General features: G+C 65.2%; 1 protein-coding gene across 2 annotated transcripts in view; it reads right to left on the bottom strand.

Annotated features, from left to right (window-relative positions):
• Positions 1–1311: 1311 nt before the first annotated feature.
• ANKS1A (ankyrin repeat and sterile alpha motif domain containing 1A) overlaps positions 1312–22043 on the bottom strand; it is a gene marked incomplete at its 3' end in the record, with an annotated part of 178558 nt that continues 157826 nt past the window's right edge. The window contains exons 14-25 of one of the 2 annotated variants that reach the window (XM_081095008.1): positions 12571–12669; positions 11709–11861; positions 11499–11606; positions 10413–10577; positions 9260–9385; positions 8998–9069; positions 8763–8849; positions 8241–8378; positions 7116–7286; positions 6820–6918; positions 4484–4581; positions 1312–3345 (exon numbers count right to left, since the gene is read on the bottom strand). In XM_081095008.1, coding sequence (XP_080951134.1) covers positions 3342–3345; positions 4484–4581; positions 6820–6918; positions 7116–7286; positions 8241–8378; positions 8763–8849; positions 8998–9069; positions 9260–9385; positions 10413–10577; positions 11499–11606; positions 11709–11861; positions 12571–12669 — 1320 coding nt within the window. Of the gene's footprint in view, positions 3346–4461; positions 4582–6819; positions 6919–7115; positions 7287–8240; positions 8379–8762; positions 8850–8997; positions 9070–9259; positions 9386–10412; positions 10578–11498; positions 11607–11708; positions 11862–12570; positions 12670–22043 lie in introns of those variants that run through there. The other variant, XM_081095009.1, reaches the window with a different exon arrangement.

The raw sequence follows: 22043 nt of genomic DNA, 5'->3' as shown, positions 1-22043 counted from the left end.
GGTTCCCACCCCCAGGTCCCCGGCCCAATCAGCACTGCAGCCAGGTCAGCAGGCGCACAGAAGGCTCTGATGGCACCAAAGGGACTGACAGTGGCAACGTGTCCTGGGACAGTGTCCGCGGTGTCTGCTGCCCAGGAGGGCGCAGAAGCAGGAGCAAGGGAGCGGAGGCCATCGGCCTGTCCACTCTCCGTGTGGCCCCTCGGAAGCCGCGTGGGAAGGACCCAGATTCGGTGCTGTCTGCCTGAGCGAGCTGGCTGGCTGCTTAGGGACAGCGCCCTGCTCCGGGCCTTGTTTCCGTCATAAACTCCGCTGGGTGCTGGGTCAGCTCAGCGATGGTTGCAAAGCCCTTTACAATAGAGTGTGTCACAGGCTCTGAGGACGCTGGACCAGGTTTCCAGGGTTCCCCCGGCGCCATGGGCAGGAGCTTTAACCTTTCCGAGCCTGTTTCCCTCTGTAAATAGGGGTGATAACACCCAGAAAGGCATGAGGGCCGATGAGACGGTTGCCTGTAAAGGGGCTGGCCAGTCAATGAAGGGGCCATTAGGGCCATTAGCAAACCTTCCCCTTTCAAAACCCAGCCTGGGCGCCTCCCCTCCTTCCTGCCACAGCTCTGGGAGCACCGCAGGCCCAGTCCCCACAGCCCCGGGGCTGCCCCGTGGGCCTGGCGGCCGGCTCCCGGCTGGTAGCTAGTTGTGTGTCTAAAACTCAACCTCCACAACCAAACTAAGTCCCCTCAGGAAGACACTTCTTCCACCGCGCGGCCCCCACGCTGCCTTGTGCAGATGCTCCACGCGCGTGGGCTGACCAGCTGACCGGCTGACCAGGACGCAGCGGCTGCACCGGCCGTGGCCCCGCCCGTCGGTGCTGAGAGGATGCACCAGAGGAGGGGGCGGGAGGGGGGGGGGAAGTGCGGGGCCTTGAACCCAACCAGGTGAAGTGGAGCTGACAATCCTCCCGAGCAGATTCCCAAACGCGCCCGGCAGACGGCAGGGCTCACCCACCCAGTGCTGGCCTGTGCGCACCAGGAAAACACCAGCAGACATTCCAACCCAAAGACTCCGAACAGCAAGGCAGGTTTCGTGTCGCTTCTGGTTTATTAGTTCCGTCTGTTCTAAGTTGCACGTTAGGAAAATAACAAAACCAATGCCGGGGCCCAGGGTACTCACACGCCTGCAGTGAGGTCCGTCTATGTTGCTGCACAGATTGGCTGTTTGGTACCAGAAGATGTAATTCGGGCAAAACTGGACAGATGAACAATTATATGTACAGTAAAGTAAAAGGGGAAGTCATTCAAGTATCAAAATACAGAGACAGATTAAATAACATCTTTATTACAACGCGTTCCGTCGCCACACCATTGGCAACAGTGCGTTCCTGGCAGCCATTCTGCGGCCTGGCCTCCTCAGGACAGACGAGGTCGGACCAGCCTCCAAGGTCTGGGCGACTGCGGCTTCCCGCCCCCGGGACCTGGCACGGACGCCCGAGGGAGCGAGCAGCTGGCAGGCAGGAGGGCCAGCCAGAGCCTGCGGCGGCGACATGGCCACCCACTCCACGTCCCACCTACACGGGCCCCGCAGTTCAGAGACGCAGACACGGCTGTTACACGCGTGACCTGACCGAGACGCGCTGAGCAGGGTGTCCGCTGGAAGCCGGTCAAGTCCTGGCAGTTCCTTCCCAGAAGGGGGGTGCCTGCCCAGAGGAGGGGAAGAGCAGGCCAGTCCTTTCCGTTTTGATATCCAGAAATAAACGCATCTCAACACACAGCCAGAGCCCAAGCAGACCGGCCGAGGCTTTCCAATAGGAAAATACCCTGAATAAATAGAGAACACGTAGCAGCTTCCTACATGTGACTAAACACGGGCCGAGGGCTCGTCGTAGTGTCTGTTCCCATTGGCCTCGTGGTACCCCCTGCCCGCGGCCCAGCAGAGGCCGCTCCCCACCCGCCTCTGCCCTCGCCAACTCCTGGCAGAAAGCAGGTGCACCCTCATGGGGGAGCTGAGGGGAGTCCTCGCAGGCCCTGGAAGCAGCAGGAAGTTGAGTCAAACTCCCAGGTTCCTGTTCAGTACCGCAAAGTGGGGGAACCCCCTCTATCCCGGAGGGAGGCGACTGCCAGGGCGTGTGGGCAGGATGGCCCTGCCTCCGGCCCTGCTTCCTGTGTCTGGCCGACCACAGGGCTGCGCAGGTGCCCAGGGCTCTCCTGCACCTGCAGGCAGAGCTCCGCCTCTACCCTCCCTGGGAAAGACCCACTGGGCCACGGCCGCCATGCCGGCCAGCTCCACCTCCCAGAACCCGCCTCGTTTCTGCTCCACTGGGGGGGGGGGGGGGGGAGGGTTGGAGAGATGGAGACACACACCACAGGTAAAAAGCAAAGCAAGCCCCGGAGGGCTGAGGGCAGCGAGCTCCTGACGCCACCTGCCCTGAAGGCCACACGGGGAAGCAAACTGCCACCTTCCCTCTCTGCGTGGAGCCAGGGGAGGGCCAGCAGCTGAGCACAGTCAGCCAGGAACTGGGAGAACCCGCGTGAGGCCTAATCAGAGGCCTGATTACACAGATCACGAGTCGGCAGGCAGCAATCTTAGCTGCCGGCCCACTAATGCCCAAACAGCTGCCTGTTCTCCTTTCCAACGCAACCCAGACGCCCGAGTGCCCAGAAAGCTCCTGGGCCAGGCAGCCGGGGCGGGGCTCTGACCGCGGCTCGGACTTCACGGCACAGGAACTGCTTGCTCGTCTCCAGCAGGACCTGGACCTTCCCTCCGGGAACCCCAGACCCGACAGCGACCAGAAGCCTCTACCCCTGCCAGGCGCCTCTGAGGGGACGAGACGTGCGCTCACAGGGACCAGCGTCCAACTCGGCGGGTGTGAAACGCAGACTAACACGCAGTCAGGGCTGCCCTCGGGTCCCCCTTTCCTGCCCGCGGGCACTGCCTCCATCCGACCCACTGGGCCTCCCAAACCCCGTCCTGAGGACAGAGGCCCTTTACCCGCCGCGGTTCCGTCCCCTGACCCTACAGGCACCCGTCTAAAGGCTGGCAGTTTAACCTAGAGGTTTGAGGCAAGTGTTAAAAGTTCATTTTATAAAAATTTTTTTCTATTAAAACACGTGTTCTGGACAAGTCATATCTTGACCCTCTGGGCTCCAGTCTGCGGGAGAGAGGCCCGCAGGGCTCCGGGCCAGGACAGGCGCGCTCTGCAGGACGAGGCGGCAGCGGGCAGGCAGCCAGGAGGAGGCCGGGCTGGGGCTTCGAGCTGCAGGTGAGACGTGGTGGTGGCGGTGCAGGTGGCGGTGGCGGGAGCCTGAGCTCCCACACCTGTGTCCGCAGCACAGCTGGTTCCTCGGTGGCTCAGCTTGGCAGAAGCAAACACACGGGGGAGGAGAGGGTTAACCAGGGCCTGCGCAGGCGGGGGACACGGAAAGGGACCAGGAAGCAGAAAGAAGACAGGAAGCGGAACAGAAGGTCCCTCACGGCCTCCCCCGCGCACCCACTGTCACCTCCGCTCAGCGCGTCTGCCTGGCAGGCACGGGAGGCAGAGGACCCCTTGGTTTACCAGCGGGGGGCTCGGTCCTACAGCACCAGCACCACTGGGCGCTCCGCGGGGCTGCGCTGTCTGCGCTCCCTACGGAGCCGCCCGGCGGACAGAGCCTCGAGGCAGCTGCGGGCCTGCCGTGCGGTGGACTGCACAGCCCTGTTCAGGGAGGGCCGGGAGACGCTGACTGCCGCTGACCCCGGCCCTGCGGACGAGGTCAGAGGATGGGCGCCATGTGCAGGGCACAGACCTCCCTCGTGCTGGGCCCTACAGGGGGGCCTTCCTCCTCGGTGAGCGAGACTCCAGGCCAGCCTGTGGCTCACTGGCGAAGACAGGACGGCCGGCCACAGGTACCACCCCTTCCTCAGAGGGAGACCCACCAGGCCCGAGACCGGCGGGACGGGACGAGCAGGTGCCCCAGGGCCGGGGCGGCCCTGGCCCTCACAGAAAGCAGCCTGGCCCTGGTCCAGCTCGTCGCCGAGCTCAGGGTCTCGGGCGGCCAGCACCTCGAGGGGAGAGGCGGGCAGCGGGAGCAGAGTGGGGGCTCTGGCTCCAGGGGTCACAGTGGTTGGTGTGTGGAGGAGGGTGCACACGGAGCTGTGAACAGCGGCCCCAGCGCTCGGCACAGAAGGCAGCGGAGGACGCCGCCAGGGCCCGCCGGTCAGCGAGCACCGACGGCAGCGCCCCCGCCCGCAGGCACACAGTGCCTGCCACAGGGCCCTGAGCCCGCCTGGCACCCCTCGAGGCAAGTCATCCCCCGAGCCGTCCGTGCCCACGGGGCTCACAGTGTCCGGTGGCGGCACAAGCTGGGAGCACAGTGTCTGCAGCTGCTGCTGAGCAGCGCGGTCCCGGGGGGCCTGGCGCCAGTGGCCGGAAGGAGTCGAGAGCAGACAGGCCGGGCAGCAAGGCACAGACTAGTGGAGGAGAGGGCGGGTGCTAGAAGATAGTGGTCTCGTACTTGGTGCTGAGGCTCCGCTTAGAGTCTGGTTTGGGGTCCACGACCCAGGAGACGCTGGCATGGGACTGGGCGTCCGGCTCCACGTCGGGCGGTTCCAGCTGCAAAGGAAGAAGGGAAGTCAGGTGGAGCGCACACTTGCGCCCGGGGCAACAGGGGCCCGCTGCCCCTCCCCCTCCGCTCCACCCCCTGGGCATCTCTAATGCCTGGGTGCCTGCGACCAGCCGCCCGCCAGCCTGAGGCTTCTCCAGCAGCGCCCGCTGGCACCTGGCGCTAGAAGCCCCAGAGGGTGCAGAGCCTGGCGGATGCAGGGCCCTCCGGAGGCCAAAGTCCAAAGAGCAGGCTCTCTGTGTGCGTGTCTGTGCGTGCGTGCACACGTGTCTGTGCGTCTGTGTGCGTGTGCAAGTCTGTGTGTGCATGTGTCTCTGTGTGCGCGTGTGCACGTCTGTGCGTGTGTGCATGTGTCTGTGTGCGTGTGTGTGTGTGTGGTAGGAGCGACTCCCTCCCGGGATCATGGTGGGAGGGCCACGCTGGGCCTCAACACGGACAGCCTGTCCCGGGGAGTCTCAGAGCTGTTGGCCTACGGGCGCCTCGCTGCCTGGGCATCGTGCTCTGAGCCCCACAGCTGTGGCAGGACCCCGGCGAGACCACAGCACACGGGCCCTGCGCGGGAGGACACAGAACAAGGGCTGAAGCACAGACGGGACGGCGGGGCGGGGCAGGAAAGGAGGACGGCGCGCAGGCCGGAGGCCACGGCCCCAGAGACGGACACAGACAGGGACGGACACAGACAGGGACGGACACAGACAGGGACGGACACAGACAGGGACGGACACAGACAGGGACGCACACAGACAGGGACGCACACAGACAGGGACGCACACAGACAGGGACGGACACAGACAGGGACGGACACAGACAGGGACGCACACAGACAGGGACGCACACAGACAGGGACGGACACAGACAGGGACGGACACAGACAGGGACGCACACAGACAGGGACGCACACAGACAGGGACGCACACAGACAGGGACGCACACAGACAGGGACGGACACAGACAGGGACGGACACAGACAGGGACGGACACAGACAGGGACGGACACAGACAGGGACGCACACAGACAGGGACGCACACAGACAGGGACGCACACAGACAGGGACGCACACAGACAGGGACGCACACAGACAGGGACGGACACAGACAGGGACGGACACAGACAGGGACGGACACAGACAGGGACGGACACAGACAGGGACGCACACAGACAGGGACGCACACAGACAGGGACGCACACAGACAGGGACGGACACAGACAGGGACGGACACAGACAGGGACGGACACAGACAGGGACGCACACAGACAGGGACGGACACAGACAGGGACGCACACAGACAGGGACGCACACAGACAGGGACGCACACAGACAGGGACGCACACAGACAGGGACGCACACAGACAGGGACGCACACAGACAGGGACGCACACAGACAGGGACGCACACAGACAGGGACGCACACAGACAGGGACGCACACAGACAGGGACGCACACAGACAGGGACGCACACAGACAGGGACGCACACAGACAGGGACGCACACAGACAGGGACGCACACAGACAGGGACGCACACAGACAGGGACGCACACAGACAGGGACGCACACAGACAGGGACGCACACAGACAGGGACGGACACAGACAGGGACGCACACAGACAGGGACGCACACAGACAGGGACGCACACAGACAGGGACGCACACAGACAGGGACGCACACAGACAGGGACGCACACAGACAGGGACGCACACAGACAGGGACGGACACAGACAGGGACGCACACAGACAGGGACGCACACAGACAGGGACGCACACAGACAGGGACGCACACAGACAGGGACGCACACAGACAGGGACGCACACAGACAGGGACGCACACAGACGGACGGACACAGACAGGGACGGACACAGACAGGGACGCACACAGACAGGGACGCACACAGACAGGGACGGACACAGACAGGGACGCACGCAAACAGGGACGGACGCAGACAGGGACGGACGCAGACAGGGACGCACGCAGACAGGGACGGACGCAGACAGGGACGCACGCAGACAGGGACGCACACAGACAGGGACGCACGCAGACAGGGACGCACGCAGACAGGGACGCACACAGACAGGGACGCACACAGACAGGGACGCACACAGACAGGGACGCACACAGACAGGGACGGACACAGACAGGGACGCACACAGACAGGGACGCACACAGACAGGGACGCACACAGACAGGGACGGACACAGACAGGGACGGACACAGACAGGGTCACAAGACCTTGACTCCAGGACTAACAGACGGCAGCGGCAGGTAAGAAGGACGATGGGTGGTGCAGGTGTGACAGTAACAACAGCGAGTGTCGGGGGGCAGCGGCACCTGGGGTGCAAAGCAAAGCAGACAGACACGGCGACGTTACGGGGTGCTGCGGCCGCGCCGCCTGAGCTGCCGGGCCCTGTGCGCCTGCGAGGCCGCCGGTGGGGACCGGCAGCGGGAGCCTAATGGCCGGGCCCTTTCCTGAGGGGCAGCTGCCTGAGTGTGGGAGACCCCGCGAGCCGGGCAAGGGGGCCACGTACTGCTGACTTCCTCACGCCCACGCGTGGCTTCGGCACCGGCTTGGAAGATCTGGTCTCGACGGGCTCGGCGGCAGAGGCCCCCACGGGCCGGGCCCTCTGGGCCTGCAGGGCCAGCTGGTAGGCCACCTCGAACGCCTGCCCCAGCGTCAGGATGATCTCGTAGGTCAGCGTCTGGGAGGAAAGAGCGCTCAGCTGATGGGGGCTCCCTGGGCACCCCCTCCCCCAGCACAGGCTCGGGGCACCAGACAGGGCACAGAGCAGTCCTTTCTGCCCCAGAGCAACTGACATATCAGGGAGCAACCTGAGCCCAGCACTCGTTTTGTTTCCTCGGAGAGACTAGGCGAACGTGACCCTGCACCTGCCGACCAGGTCCCCGGGAGACACAGAAACTGCCCAGGCGGCCACGGCCCACCTCCGACCCCTCACGGCCGCGGCCGCACTCCACAGGCGACCTCAGGCCCTGCGGGGAGAGCCCATGGGGACTGGTGTCGCGCACTCGTCAGCACTTTCGTTAGGACAAAGCGGGGCTGCGTTTCCATTCAGCTCCTGTTCCTTTTGGACGTGTCACATGCGGATGAGTTTCCGCGTGTTGTGCCCTGGGTTTTACTGCGATTTCACAGGCCCGGGCCTCCAGGAGCACGTGTCACAGAGCTGACTGACGTGAGAAAAGTGAGCGACAGGTGAGTGCCAAGGACACGAGGATGGGGCGCGCTCCTCGACCCCCCCAACCCCACGAGGTGGGCGCATCACACCATCACACCCTCTCCAGACCAGGGGCCTGACGCTGGCCGGGAACCAGCTTCAGACTCTGGAACTGCCTCAGGGCACAGGGAGTCCTCCCGCTCACCCAGGCTGGGGCAGTGCCCTCAGCCCAGCCCCTGAGCCAGAACGGGCAGGAGGGCCCTGCCGCCCCCACGAGGGGCAGAGGGCACCTCAGGAGCTGCAGGGCTGGGGACTCCGAGGGGCATCCAAGGCCGTGACTAACTGTTGCCGGAGCAGGACAGCCTGTCGCTGAGCCCCGGACAAGCCCTGTCCTCTGAGCGTCTCCCTGTGCACACAGCGGGCGGCGACAGCTGCGGGGCTGAGCCACCAGGTGCCAGGGCAGCGTGCACCAAGACTACCCACCACGTCCACCGTGCTGAAGACGTGGCAGTAGTGGTGGCCCGTCTGCAGGTCCTTGGTGATGTAGGCGAAGGTGCAGAGGTCCTCGGGGTCCTGGGCCGCGCAGGAAATGTTCCGGATCTCGTGCTCCGCGATGACGTTCTGTTAAGGAGAGGGGCCTGGAATCCGGGCTCCCTGACATCGCCGCCTTCCTCTGCCCCCACCTCCCGGGGTGGGGACGGGGCGGGTGGCATCTAACCTCACCCGGTTTAGGTTTGGGGTCTCCCCCCTTGAGCACGGCAGCTGACGGGCTCTCCAACCCTCCGCCTCCAGGTGGGGCGAGAGGGAAGGGCGTTGGCGGGTAGGCTGCCCGGCATGGGGAGCCCTGTGCTCAGTACGAGACCCCCACCACAAAGGCCCGTGAGCATGCAAGCGGGCGAGAGAGCCCATGTTGGGAAGACACGCAGGGTGGTGACCAGTGCGTGGCCAGGATCGGGGTGTGGGTGGGGATGGGGAGAAACGGGGCTGGGGGCAGGGGGAGCGCACCTTGTTGGAGGCGTCGATGAACTTGACGCCCTTGTAGGTGATGGACAGGGTGATGGTGGGGACCTTCCTCATGTGCTCGGTGGATTTCTGTAGGAAACAGGCTGTGAACGCCTGCTCAGGGCCAGCCCCGGGGACCCACAGCCAACAGCCCCCCCGCACCCGCCTCTGACATGGGGCCCCAGTGGCTGCAGCTGGTACCTAGCCATTCCCGCCTCACCCCACAAAGATCACCCACCCGCATCTTGGCACAGGCGTCCTGGGTGGATTCTGTCCCTCGAAGGTCTTTGATCAACATGGAGCCCAGGTACTGTGGAGGGAGTGTGCCGGGCTCAGGGGCGCCCACATCACCACCAGGGCGACCGCCCCTCCCAGCGACTCCCTGCCCTTGCGGCTGGAGGCCCCACCCGCTGCTGGGCGCGTCAGGGAGCCCCGAGCCTGAGCCGGCGGCTGTGGGGGCTGTGTGGGTGCACTGGGGGGGGGGGGGGGCAGGCACTCACATTGGCTTCATAACCGCACGACTCGAAGATGAGCTTTTCTGGCCGGTGCTGCCAACTCTGCACAGGGGCGTAGGGGGCGGCCAGGCTGGGCGGCCGGAGGGTCAGCCTGGCTTCTCGGTGCTCTTCCTGCAGAACACGCAGCGTCACAGGCTGCCGGCCCCCAACCTCCGGGCAGAGGCGAGGCCTGTCTGTCAGGGGAAAGGCGGCAGCAGGGGCCTGAGCCACCGCCCGCTCAGCCGGGCAGGCCCTGTGGTCTGAGACGAGTCTTCGCGGAGGCGGGAAGGCGGGAAGGCGGGAAGGCGGGAGGCGCGGGCGTGAGGCGGGAGGGGGAGCCAGCTTCCCGCCGAGGCCCTGGCTCTGGGCCTGGGGTGGGGATGTCATGAGGCACCCACGGCCAGGGAGGCACTGGAGTGAGAGTCGCGGTGAGGTGGGGGGGCACTGCAGTCCCCGCGTGGGCAGTGGTGGAAGGAAGGCGGGGGAGGGGCAAGATTCAGGACGTATTTACGACCCCCCCCACCCCCCACCAGCAATGTGCAAGTCTCTGGTGCAGAGCAACTGGAACTGCCAGACCACATCCTTTTCAATCCTGTAAAATTCATGGCCTGACGTGGAAGTGTGAGGTGAGGCAGGAAAAGGAGTGAAGCTGAAGTTCACCCTGAAGGCGAGGAGGGCACCCCGATCTGGAGGGCACCCCGATCTGGAGGGCACCCCGATCTGGAGGGCACCCCGATCTGGAGGGCAGCTCCAATGAGCAAAGGCAAGGGCTGGGGTGGCCGGAGCCACGAGGGCGGGAGGCACCGCTGGGCGTGGGAGGCTGGCAGCCATGCCCAGCACTGGGCATGTGAACAGCGGCGGGTGGAGCTGGGGGGACAGAGTTCTGGGGTAAGGGCAGTGAGGCCCAAGGGGGCCCGGCGAGGGCTGGAGTGGGAGAAACTGAGGGGTGGTGGCCGGGGGACGCTGAGGAGGGAGGCCCTGGCAGTGACAGGTGGTCCCGACGCAGCACCGGGAGGCTCGGGGGTGACCCGGCACGGCAGCTGCTGGGGATGCCGGGAGGAGCCCCCAATGCCAGCCCAGCGGTGCTCGGGCCTGGGACTGGGGCTCGGAGGCCCAGAGGGAGGAGGGGACCCCGCCTGCAGCCCCCCTTCCTGCCTACCTGGATTCTGAAGCGCTCCGCCCGAGAGGGTGCCGCGGGGTCAGGGAGACTGTCCGGCCGCCTTCTGCCCGAGTCCCCGGGGGGCAGCAGCAGGTCAGCGGAGCGGGCGGTGCACGAGTCATTCTGGCTCAGGGGGGACGACGTCTGGGAGAGCAAGTCTTGGCACTGCGGCAGGAGAGGTCCAGGTGAGGCTCAGAGCTGCAGGCGCGGGCCGAGGCCCAGCTGTGGGCCAGTCCTGGGCTGCTCAGGGCCCTCCCCCACCCTGGCAGCGCAGACACGAGACGGGACAGGCACGGGAAGGGACAGCAGGGGGTGGGACAGACACGGGACAGGACAGACACGGGATGGGACAGACACGGGACGGGACAGGCACGGGATGGGACAGCAGGGGGTGGGACAGACACGGGACAGGACAGACACGGGACGGGACAGCAGGGGATGGGACAGGCACGGGACGGGACAGACACAGGATGGGACAGGCATGGGATAGGACAGGCACAGGAAGTGCCTTCAGCTATCAGATAAATTGTCTGCCACCACTCATCGGGTCTCTGGAGAAACACACAGCACAGCAGGGCTGAGGCCCCCAGGGAATAGGGACCAGCGCCTCAGCGCCCACAGCTGAGCATCAGTGGCGGCTCCCCAGGGGCAGGACAGAATAGCACCCCCTTTCTGAGGCGCCGGGGGTGGGCAGCTCAGCCCGAAGGCGGGAGACAGCGTTCCGGACCAGGGCAGGGCCTGCCCGCTCTTGCAGCCCAGCACCTGTGAGGCTGAGTCAGGCTCTCCGCCCCTGCTGCCCAGGAACCTGCCTGCAGACCTGCCTCCCAGCTCCGTAGGGCACAGGCGCGGGTCACACTGTCCGCAGGGGCCCTCCTGGGGGGTCTGGGTGCTTGTTCTCCTGCCTTTCCCAGCAGGGCACTTCCTACTGATTCCTTAGATGGAGGCACGTGATGGACAGAGAACCAGCCCAAACCACTGTGCCCCCCGGCCTCGGGGCAGAGAGGGAGGGTCCCCTGCTGAGGTCACCGTCAGACTGTGGTTCCCACAGTTCCTACACCACAGAGAGCACAGCCTCCCGCCTCTCACCCTCAGCTGGGAGAACCTCGGGGGCTTCTGGGGCGGCTCCTCGCAGGGCCTGTCGGCGAGGGAGGCGATGATGCGCTTCCGATGGCCGAGCGGGTGAACCTTGAGGACCTGGGGGAGGGGGGTGCAGCAGTCAGGTGGTGGCCGGGCCCATGGCGCCCCCACCAGGCAGGCGGCAGCCCAGGCAGCGGACACCCAGGCGGCTGCACTCACGTTCACCAGCTCCAGCTCCCAGAGGTTCCTCACGGAGTCGATGGAGCTGTAGCCACTGGACAGGAAGGAGTGGACGTAGTCCTGCAGCCCCAGGGAGTCCAGCCAGGAGGGCACCGATGGGGGGCTGCTCCCCTCGCAGCCCAGGGCCTTCACCTGTGGGGCGAGGGGGTGGAGCTGACACCTTGGTCCTCACGGGGCAAGGTCCCCGGGCGGAGACCCAGGCCAGCGCACGCAGCCGCAGCAGAGACCGCGGCCGGGTAGGTTCGGGGCAGCTTCTGAGGCCACGGAGGGGCCTGGTCTCCGGCCCCCCATCTGGCAACCACCAGCAGCCCGAGTCTGGGTCTGGGGAGGTGGCCCTGTTAGGTGAGGCTGGTGGGGGAGGCTTTGCAGAAGGCCCCTGTCGGATGGGGTCACGGGCCTGATGGGACAAGAAAGGGGCGCTGGCCTCGCTGTTGGGACTTGTTTGTGCTTCCTGAGCTCGGGGCATGTGGCAGGGACGGGGCGCACTGCACTCAGTCAGCGAGGAGCTCGCCTACCGGCCCCTGACCCACCAGGGCTCAGCGCAGGCTGGCCTGGTCTCAAGTGATTCAGGGGAGACCCCCAAGGGCTCCGGGGCCAGGCCTGTAGGCACCAGGCCGCACAGGGCAGATGGCTGCAGCCCTCCTGAGGCCGGAGCAGGCCCTCAGTCCCTCGTGCTCTGCTGGCTCTCGGGGCCTCAGCAGTTGGCAAAGTGAGTGAACGCTGTTGCCCTCGGGGACCCTGGGATGAGGCGGCACCCCGCGTGGTCCGCATGCCCCGAGCCAGGAGGTGCGGGAGAGGTCTGGCTCTGGCAGGGCCCGGGCGGCGGGGCTGTGGGTGGCACCTTGGGCAGGGCCCGCGCGGCCTGGAGCAGCTTGCGGCGGTGCTGCGGGTCACTGATGCCGATCTCCCGCAGGTCCTGCTCCTCCATCACGTTAGACCCCTGCGAGCAGAAAGGATCGCGTGAGGGCGCCAGGGCAGCTTTTCCTGGCTCCACCCACATCCTCTGTGGCCTCAGGCACCTAGGAGTGGTGCCCGCCAGAGGCGAGGGAAGCAGTAGCCAGGTCTGCCAGCCCGCGCTTCCACCTGAGCGGCAACCAGGGGAGCTGGGCAGTGCTGGGGCTCCGGTGGGACTGGGGCGCAGACCTGGGCAGGATCAGCAGGGCCCTGGGCACACTGCTCACCCAGGCCGGCCGCACGCCCTTGGCCACTCCGAGCGAATGTGCAGGCTCCGTGGCCATCCAAGGCGCAGGACAGGCAGACAAGCCCCAGGTCCCTAACGAACGACTTCATAGCTCACGGCTGTGACCATCGCCGCAGCCGGCACAGGGCGGGCACCCAAGGAACCGGCCGCCCCCGAGGAGAGGGTCAGAGCCGCGCCCGCTGCCGGGCGCGAGGAGGGTGCGCTGGGTCCTGCTCTCCTCGCTTACAGATAGGAAACGGGGGCGCAGCAGCCAGAAGCTTGCCGAGCTCACACACCGAGCGCGGAGCTACGACGGGCGCAGACTGACGAGGCCTCCGCTCCGGCCCCGTCACGATGGCCTTTTATTCGCAGCCACATCCGCCACAGACGGGTGTTTTCAGATTACGAAACAGGAAAACCCACGCTGCCCTGCGCCTCAGCCACAGCCCCCCTTCCACCTTCCAGGGCACCACCACTTCCCCGGATGCCCTCCCCCCCCCGCCCAGTGGGCGCACACGCATGTGCAAGCTTCGTTTTCACACAGACGTGATTCTTGGACACCGTTCTGACCACGGACACGCACAGGAGCCGCCCACAGCAGCGCGTGCGACCGACCGCCTCTGCTCCTGAGGCTGCGGAGACCGGGCTGTGGACGATCATGAATTACCGACCGGCTCCCCGCTTTGCTTTACACAGCGCGGCGGAAGCCCCGTCTGCGGCCCTTCTAGGGTGACATCAAGAAGAGGCTGCTGGTCAGGTGTGCCCCTGTCCAGCAGACCTGGTTCCGACCTGGTTCCGGGCCCGGCACTTCCTGTCCTGCAGTGACGGCCTCCCGGGGGAGCCGCGCATCCTTCAGGCCCGTCCATCACGTGTCCTCATGGCACTCGGAGCCCCGCCCCGTCCCCCAGGCTCACACCGCCAACCCACCTCACAGGAGCTAGCCACCCCTTCACAGCCGGGTGCGGGGTTCGAGCACCGAGCCGAGCTCCCTCTGCAGCCCGGCCGCCAGCGGGAACGGCGCTGCGCCTTCCCCGGAGCCCCGGCCTCTCCTTGCGCGCCATCGAAGGGGCTGTCAGTCTTCTCTGGCTGAATGTCGGGATGCTGGCCACAGGAGGGCGATGAACCTCCACGCAGGGGAAGGGAGACATCTGTGTCTCCTCCGTGTCCTTTCTCGGCTGCGGGGCTCGCTCTGCTCTTGGGGCTGGGCGTGCGGCCGGGGCGCTTCTCGGCTGTTGGGCTTAGCAACACCTCCTGCTCCAAGGTTCTTAAACAACCTTCCACGTTCTTCCTGTGATTTTACCGTTTCACGTTTACAATTAAACCTCAATTTACGTGGGATTCATTCTCAGGTAAGGTGTCTGTTCCCAGGCAGCAAGCTGTCCATCGCTGGAAAGGACTCCCTCCCCAACGGGCTGTGTCCTGATGTGTCCTCATTCCTGTTTCCTCTGCAGGTGAGGGCACAGGGCACAGGGCACAGGGCACAGGGCAGCACAGGTGCAGGACGCCCGCCCCGGCACGACCTGCGCTCTGGACGGAGAGGGACGAGCACAGCAAGCAGTGGTCCCGCGGCCTCTGAGCTCGGGCAGAACAAGAGTCCAGGCCACCACTGCTCTGTGGGGGTCGCGTGAAGAGGCAGGCCGACATGGGTCCTGACACGTCCCGGTGCTGTGCCCGCTGGACCGGGCACGCCCGACCACGTGGCCCTGGGGCGCTTCTCGGCGTGTCTGGCTTAGCAACGCCTCCTGCTCCAAGGTGTTCACCACCTGAAAACCTGCAGTAAACCTCTGGTAGGAATCGCCCATTTACAACGAAGAGGTCAGAGGACGAACAGGACGCGTGCACGGCAGGAGCTCATGAGCGTCGGCAGAGGGACCACGACTCCACCTGCCACACGGCCAAGTCCGCCGGCTGCTCTCCTGCACAGGCGGGCGTGGTGGGGGCAGGGCAGGCGGAAGGTGTAGGCGGAAGGTGTGGGCAGCAGGCGGGTTCAGGAGCAGGGACTGTCCCAGGCCTGAGGCCCCTCCAAGTGGGAGAAGCCCTCGCTGCCCAACCCCAACCCCAACCCCATCCGTGTCTTAAACAAGTGTCCCCCAACACACCCCTTCTCTACCTCTGGTGGCGGCGGGGGGTGGGGGGGGTCGGGGGGGGCAGGAAGCAGTGCTTCCTCTTTAACTGGACAGAATTCCACCTCAGTGCTGAGTGGGCCCCAGAGACGGACGAGGGAGGCCCGCCAAGGCCCACAGTGAGGGACACATGGTCAGGACGCGCCCGGCCTCCGCCAAGGCCCACAGTGAGGGACACGCGGTCAGGACGTGGGCTGGCCTCCGCCAAGGCCCATGGTGAGGGACACGCGGTCAGGATGCGGCCCGGCCCCCGCCAAGGCCCACAGTGAGGGACACGCGGTCAGGACGCGCCCGGCCTCCGCCAAGGCCCACAGTGAGGGACACGCGGTCAGAACGCGCCCGGCCTCCGCCAAGGCCCACAGTGAGGGACACGCGGTCAGAACGCGCCCGGCCTCCGCCAAGGCCACAGTGAGGGACACGCGGTCAGGACGCGCCCGGCCCCCGCCAAGGCCCACAGTGAGGGACACGCGGTCAGGACGCAGCCCGGCCTCCGCCAAGGCCACAGTGAGGGACACACGGTCAGGACGCGGCCCGGCCTCCGCCAAGGCCACAGTGAGGGACACGCGGTCAGGACGCGGCCCGGCCCCCGCCAAGGCCCACAGTGAGGGACACGCGGTCAGGACGCGGCCCGGCCTCCGCCAAGGCCCACAGTGAGGGACACGCGGTCAGGATGCGCCCGGCCCCCGCCAAGGCCACACAGTGAGGGACACGCGGTCAGGATGCGGCCCGGCCCCCGCCAAGGCCCACAGTGAGGGACACGCGGTCAGGACGCGCCCGGCCCCCGCCAAGGCCACACAGTGAGGGACACGCGGTCAGGATGCGGCCCGGGCCCCGCCAAGGCCCACAGTGAGGGACACGCGGTCAGGACGCGCCCGGCCCCTGCCAAGGCCACAGTGAGGGACACGCGGTCAGGACACGCCCGGCCTCCGCCAAGGCCACAGTGAGGGACACGCGGTCAGGACGCGGCCCGGCCTCCGCCAAGGCCACAGTGAGGGACACGCGGTCAGGACGCGGCCCGGCCTCCGCCAAGGCCACAGTGAGGGACACGCGGTCAGGACGCGGCCCGGCCCCCGCCAAGGCCACAGTGAGGGACACGCGGTCAGGACGCGGCCCGGCCCCCGCCAAGGCCCACAGTGAGGGACACGCGGTCAGGACACAGCCCTGCCTCCGCCAAGGCCACACAGTGAGGGACACGCGGTCAGGACGCGGCCCGGCCTCCGCCAAGGCCACAGTGAGGGACACGCGGTCAGGACACAGCCCGGCCTCCGCCAAGGCCACACAGTGAGGGACACGCGGTCAGGACGCGGCCCGGCCTCCGCCAAGGCCACAGTGAGGGACACGCGGTCAGGACACAGCCCGGCCTCCGCCAAGGCCACAGTGAGGGACACGCGGTCAGGACACAGCCCGGCCTCCGCCAAGGCCACACAGTGAGGGACACGCGGTCAGGACGCGGCCCGGCCTCCGCCAAGGCCCACAGTGAGGGACACGCGGTCAGGACGCGGCCCAGCCTCCGCCAAGGCCCAAAGTGAGGGACACGCGGTCAGGACGCGGCCCGGCCTCCGCCAAGGCCCACAGTGAGGGACACGCGGTCAGGACGCGCCCGGCCTCCATGTCTGGGGGCCTGACGCAGGCTGACCAGGGGGAGGCCAGCCGGCCTGTGGGACTTGTGAGGAGCCGGCCGCACTGCTCTGCAGAGTGCCCTGCACGGCCGCGCAGTCATTACAGGGGCCCTGCCCAACAGGAGCCAGTTAGGGCAGTGCCTCCGACCCCCCCCCCCCCAACGCCTTCTCCTTCCCACCAGCAGCTCCCTCGGCTCCAGCAGGCGCAGAAGTGGCAGCCTGCACAGCGGCTCATCGGCCCAGAGCCCGGGGCACAGCACAGCGGGTGTAGGGGCAGAGGGGGTCTGCAGCCAGAGTAGGGGGCACCCAGGTGGGACAGGGCTCCTGGGAAGGGAAGGAGCACAGGCAAGAACTGCCTCTGGGAGGCCTGGCTCCAGGCGGAGGGAGGGCTGTGCTTCCGAGCTCTGGCCTCCAGGGCTCTGATCCCCTGAGTCTTGGCCACATGACTTAGAAGGAAAGGTCCTCACGTCTTGAAAGGCATCTCCCACTTGTTAATATTTTGCTGGAAGTGTAACTGCTGGACTGCCTCCACTCAAAACCAGTGGAGCAGGACTGAGGGGCGTGGGGAGCCTGGCACGCTGCGTGGACCCTGCGCCAGCCAAACAGGCGAGGCCCACGGAGGCCCCACGGCTGCTGCGGCAGAAACCTCATTCCCAACTGCCTGGCGCATCCTCTGCTCGACGGGAGCCTGCAGAGCGACCAGGAAACGTCCGTCCGGCGGGAGGGACTGACATAACCAGGAAGAGGCTGACCAGCCAGAGCCAATGCTGACGAAGTCTGGTGCTGGGTGGGAAGGGGAGCCCCAGGGGTCTGCGGTCGAGGAGGGGGGGGGTTCACGTACTTGTGGTGGGAGGGGAGGGCAGAGAGGTGGGTTGATGGCTCCGCTGGGGGGAGCATTGGAGGCGGGATGTGGGAACCGAGGCTGCGAGGGCTGCGGGCAAGGGAAGGGGGCTGTCCCGGGCTGGCTCTGCTGGAGGTGGGGGGGTGGAGGTCCATCCTGGGAGTGACTTGCCTGAGGCCACACACCCCGTCCCTGAGCTGCCTCTTTCCTAGCCTGACTGAGGACCAAAGCAGGGAGGCAGTCATTTGAACTTCACCCTGAAGCCAGGACATGTTTCCGGCACAGAGGGCTCCGCAGTCCCTGAGCAGACGGTGCCAGTGAGGGGAGGGGGCCGGCTACCCCTGGGTGAACTGGGGTGCCTGGGAAGCCGACTCTAGACCCTAGGGTCAGCCAATCTGTAGGAGCCCACACCATGCCTGCGGGCGAGGTGGCACTGCTCTGCCCACGCCTGCACCCGGGCCGGGGGGCCAGCCACAGTGAGCCCGCCAGGCGTGGCAGAGGCTCCTGTCTGAGCCCAGGGCTGAGGCCTATGGCCAAGGACATTGCAGCCCCTCCTCGAGGAAGGTGAGCCCTCAGCGTGGAGGTGCTGGGCGACCTTGGCTCCAGGTCTGGGGACCCGATTCCTTGGGGGCTGGCCCAACCTACCCCTCCTCTGACCAGCTGGGAACCTGGGACCCAGTGGGGGCTGTGGGATTCGTCCCTGAAGCCTTGGAAGAGCAATCGGAGCTGAGGGCAGGCCCACAGGGGCAGGGGAGCACAGCTGTCTAGGGTGTGAGCCCAGAGTCTGCCACTCCTCTCCCTGGGCTGCCCCTCATGCCCATGGGGAGGCAGGTGCGCTCACCCCTCCCCCACCTGGCCCACCCCAGGGTGCGTGTGTTGGCACAGCCCCAGCCCGCAGTGGAGAAAGCCAGAGTGTCCAGTGGCGGCTGGTCTGGGAGCCCGGGTGCTGGAGAGAGTGTGTTCATCGCGGCTACTCATAGAGGGCAGTTAAATGGAGGGAAGTGTGTGTCTGCAACACACGGGTATGTGACAAAGCGGGCTCTCCACTCCCGCTGCCCATGCCCAGCGCCAGCCCCAGATCTGCCCAGACTGACTCCTCCAATGGAGGTGGGAGGCGGTCCCCTCCCAGAAATGGCTCCCAGACTTCCCACTCAGCCGCCCTCCAGCCTCATTTCCATATTCGGCGAGGCCTCTCCCTTCTGACAATGGCGGTCCTTTGTCCTGCCATCAGCCACAAAGCCAAGGCTGAGGCCTCCTCTCTTGTGGGAGAAGGAATGAGACAGAGCTACTGGCCTGGCCTGATTTCTCTGGGGGGGAGGGGGCGCTGGTCCTGGTGCTTCTCCTGCACCCCCACTCCCCAGTCCCTCTGGGTCTCAGGAGCAGGGGGCAGTGGGAAGAGATGCTCCAGACAGAGGGTGCCCTGAATTGGAAGGAGGGTGTGTGATGGGGTGGGGTAGGGGGTGCAACTGGGGTTCACCCGAAAAGTGCAAATTAAGAACAGACTTCTTAAATCAGGGTAGGGAGGGTGGGAGGCTGAGGGAAGAGCCGGTCTGAGTGAGTGGACAGTCCTCACGCCCACTGCTGCACTTATTTGTGGGGCTAGTGCTGCTCCCAGGGGAGGAGCAGCTAAAGCTCATCTATATATGCAAAACCCTAATATGCAAATAGACCAAACGACCGAGCAACCAGTCGCTATGATGTGCGCTGACCACCGGGGGGCGCACGCGGAACATGGTGGGCATTGGCCGTGGCGGGACGGTGGAATAGGTGAGTGGGGGCACCAGACCAAGGCGGGGCGCCAGTCACTGTCATTGGGGAGAGCCTCTGGTGGTTACCAAAAATCCTTTGCTCCTGCACGCTATGGTCCCGCTGGGCACTCACACCTGCTGCTGGTGCCGGCCCTGGCCCCGCTCACACCGCTGCCAGTGCCAGAGCCATTGCTCGCACCTGCTGGCCCTAATCGCCACTCAGGACTTCTCCACCTCCCCCTGCTCCAGAGGGGCGATCGGGGCTGACAGCTGCCTCTCGCACCCGCTGCCAGCAACGGCCCCGTTCACACCTGCTGCTGGTGCTGGAGCTGCCACTCACACCTATTGCCGGCACTGGCCCCACTCGCACTTGCAGCCAGTGCTGAGGTGCCGTTCACACCCACTGTCAGCACCCAGTGCCAGTCCCGATCGCTTGGTGCCATCAGTGGGCGCAAGCAGTGGCTGCCAGCCCCAATTGCCCCTGAGGGCTTCTCCACCTCCCCCTGCTCCTGAGGGGCAATTGGGGCAGCAGCCACTGCTCACACCCACTGACAGCGCTGGCCGCACTCACACTCGCTGCTGGCAGTGGCCCCAATTGCTCCATGCTGTCAGTGGCTGCGAGTGGGGCCAGCACCGTCAGCGCGTGGGAGCGGCGGCAGACAGGGGACCGTGGGCTGCAGTAGGAGGGGCCGGGCAGGGGCACAAAGGAAGGGCCGAGACCCAACCCTGTGCCCACTGCAGCCTTGCAGCCCACAGTTCCTTTCAAGGTGCATGAATTTGTACACTAGGCCCCTAGTCTCTCTCTATATATAAAAGGCTAATATGCAAAGTGTCCCCTCGAGAGTTCAATCACTCGCTATGATGTGTGCTGACCACCAGAGGGCAGTGCAGAACGAAGGAAGGCCTCAGCTGGCAGCCAGATGGCCCCGATCAGCCCTGATCACCGACCAGGCCTAGGGACCCTACCGGTGCATGAATTTCATGCACCAGGCCTCTAGTCTATAATAATAGAAGCGTAACATGCTAATTAGACCAGATGTCCTTTTGGATGACCTTCTGGACGAAGCCGGGCCTGTGAGGGCCGAGCCCCTTGCATGGATTTCGTGCATCGGGCCTCTAGTTAGCAAATAAACAGCTCAGTCTTTGAGAGACCAGGTGGCTCCTTCCCGGGCCAAGGCGGGATCCCCTCCCAGGACCCCTCCCCCACCCCCACAGCTGCAGAACCTGTGTGCTGAGTAAGTAACAGAGCTTCCTGAAGCCTGGCTGGCTCAATGGGACATTTACGCTGTCTCTGACTTCAAGAATGTGGTGGATTTGCCCTGGCCGGGTAGCTCAGTTGGTTAGAGTGTCATCCCGATACGCCAAGACTGCAGGTTCAATCTCGTCAGGTCTCTCTCCCCTCCCCCCGCCTTACTCTCTTTAAAAATCAGCAATTTTTTAAAAATGTGGATTTCCACTGGGCCCTGTCTTTATCTCTTCCCCACATTAAAACAAATTTTTTTCTGAGTAGAAAAATTTGAAAAGAGGTCAAGCACAAAAAGAAATGTAAAATCCACCGACTCCACCACCTCAGGGGGGAAAAGCAGGGGTTACCCTTAGGGTGTATTTTTCTAAGTGGATTTATATTTTTTTAAAAGTAAGATTGGGGTCACTTCTACCATTTTGGTGTATTTTTCTAAGGTTTTATTGTTTTAAATTTTTAGCAAAATTGGGGTTGTAGTATATATATTGTTTTTAAACCTGCTTTTGTCACATACCAATGCATGTACACACTTCCCCTCCATTTAACTGCCCTCTATGATTTCTCTGGGGGAAGGGGCGCTGGAGTAGCCGCGATGAACGTACTCTCTCCAGTATCTGGGCTCCCAGACTTCAGCCACCACTGGTCATCTGGCTCCTCCATCGCAGGTGTCCCCAAGCCATACTACTGGCCACAGGGACACAGAACAGGACCCTAGTCTAAGCCAGCATCGCCTTCCCAGGGTGGAACTGAACCAATCACACACGCACCCTGCGGGAGGCCAGGCGGGAGGGTTGAGTGCACCTGTCTCCCAGCGCAGACCAGGGCCCCCAACCCGGGGAGCCCGGGTGTGAGGGGAGACCCAGGGAGAGGAGGGGCGGCAGGGCTGTGGCCCAGGAATCTTGGTGACGGAAAGCAGAAGCCATGCTCCCTGAAGCACGCGCAGCCAGGGGCAGCTACTACACAGGCAGCTGCGATGACAAGGAATGAGGAACCATTTACATCAGAACTGGTCCAAAGCCCGACTTTGCTGTTCAAGGTTGGTACAAGCCAGAACCTGGTGGACAGACATACACCCAACTGCCGGGCAGGGCTGACCACGGGCTCCTGTGGTGCCGAGGACGGAGCTGCTGGCAGGACGGGTGCCCTGGGCTCTGCGTTCGCCGCTGCCTGGCAGCCGACCTGTGCCTGCCCTGGCTGACACCGTCCTCCTGCTCACCACCCTCACACCTTGACCCACAGCCCCTTCTCTCCTAACGACCCCCCACCCCAGCCCAGTCCTCACACGGAGAGAGAACTTGATGGTGACTGGGAGCAGCTAGTTCCACGTCACAGGTTCCCAGTTCCTGCAGCCAGGGGCCCGCCCTCCTGTCCCGTCACGAGGGTGCTCAGGTGCTAGGGACCCTTCCAGTTTCAGGAAGCAGCACCCTCTGACCCTGGTCCTCCCGAGCAGGTCCCTGTGCCCCATTCTCTGCACCAGGCACAGCATCCGTCCATCCATCTGCTGCCCATCGCCCACACGTTTGCCTTTCTGAGGCCTTATTTGAGGTCCAGGTTCCATAT

The sequence above is a fragment of the Myotis nattereri genome, assembly GCF_964212035.1.
Source record: "Myotis nattereri genome assembly, chromosome: 6".
Taxonomy (NCBI): Eukaryota; Metazoa; Chordata; class Mammalia; order Chiroptera; family Vespertilionidae; genus Myotis; species Myotis nattereri.
This window is presented reverse-complemented; position numbering and strand designations above follow the sequence as displayed.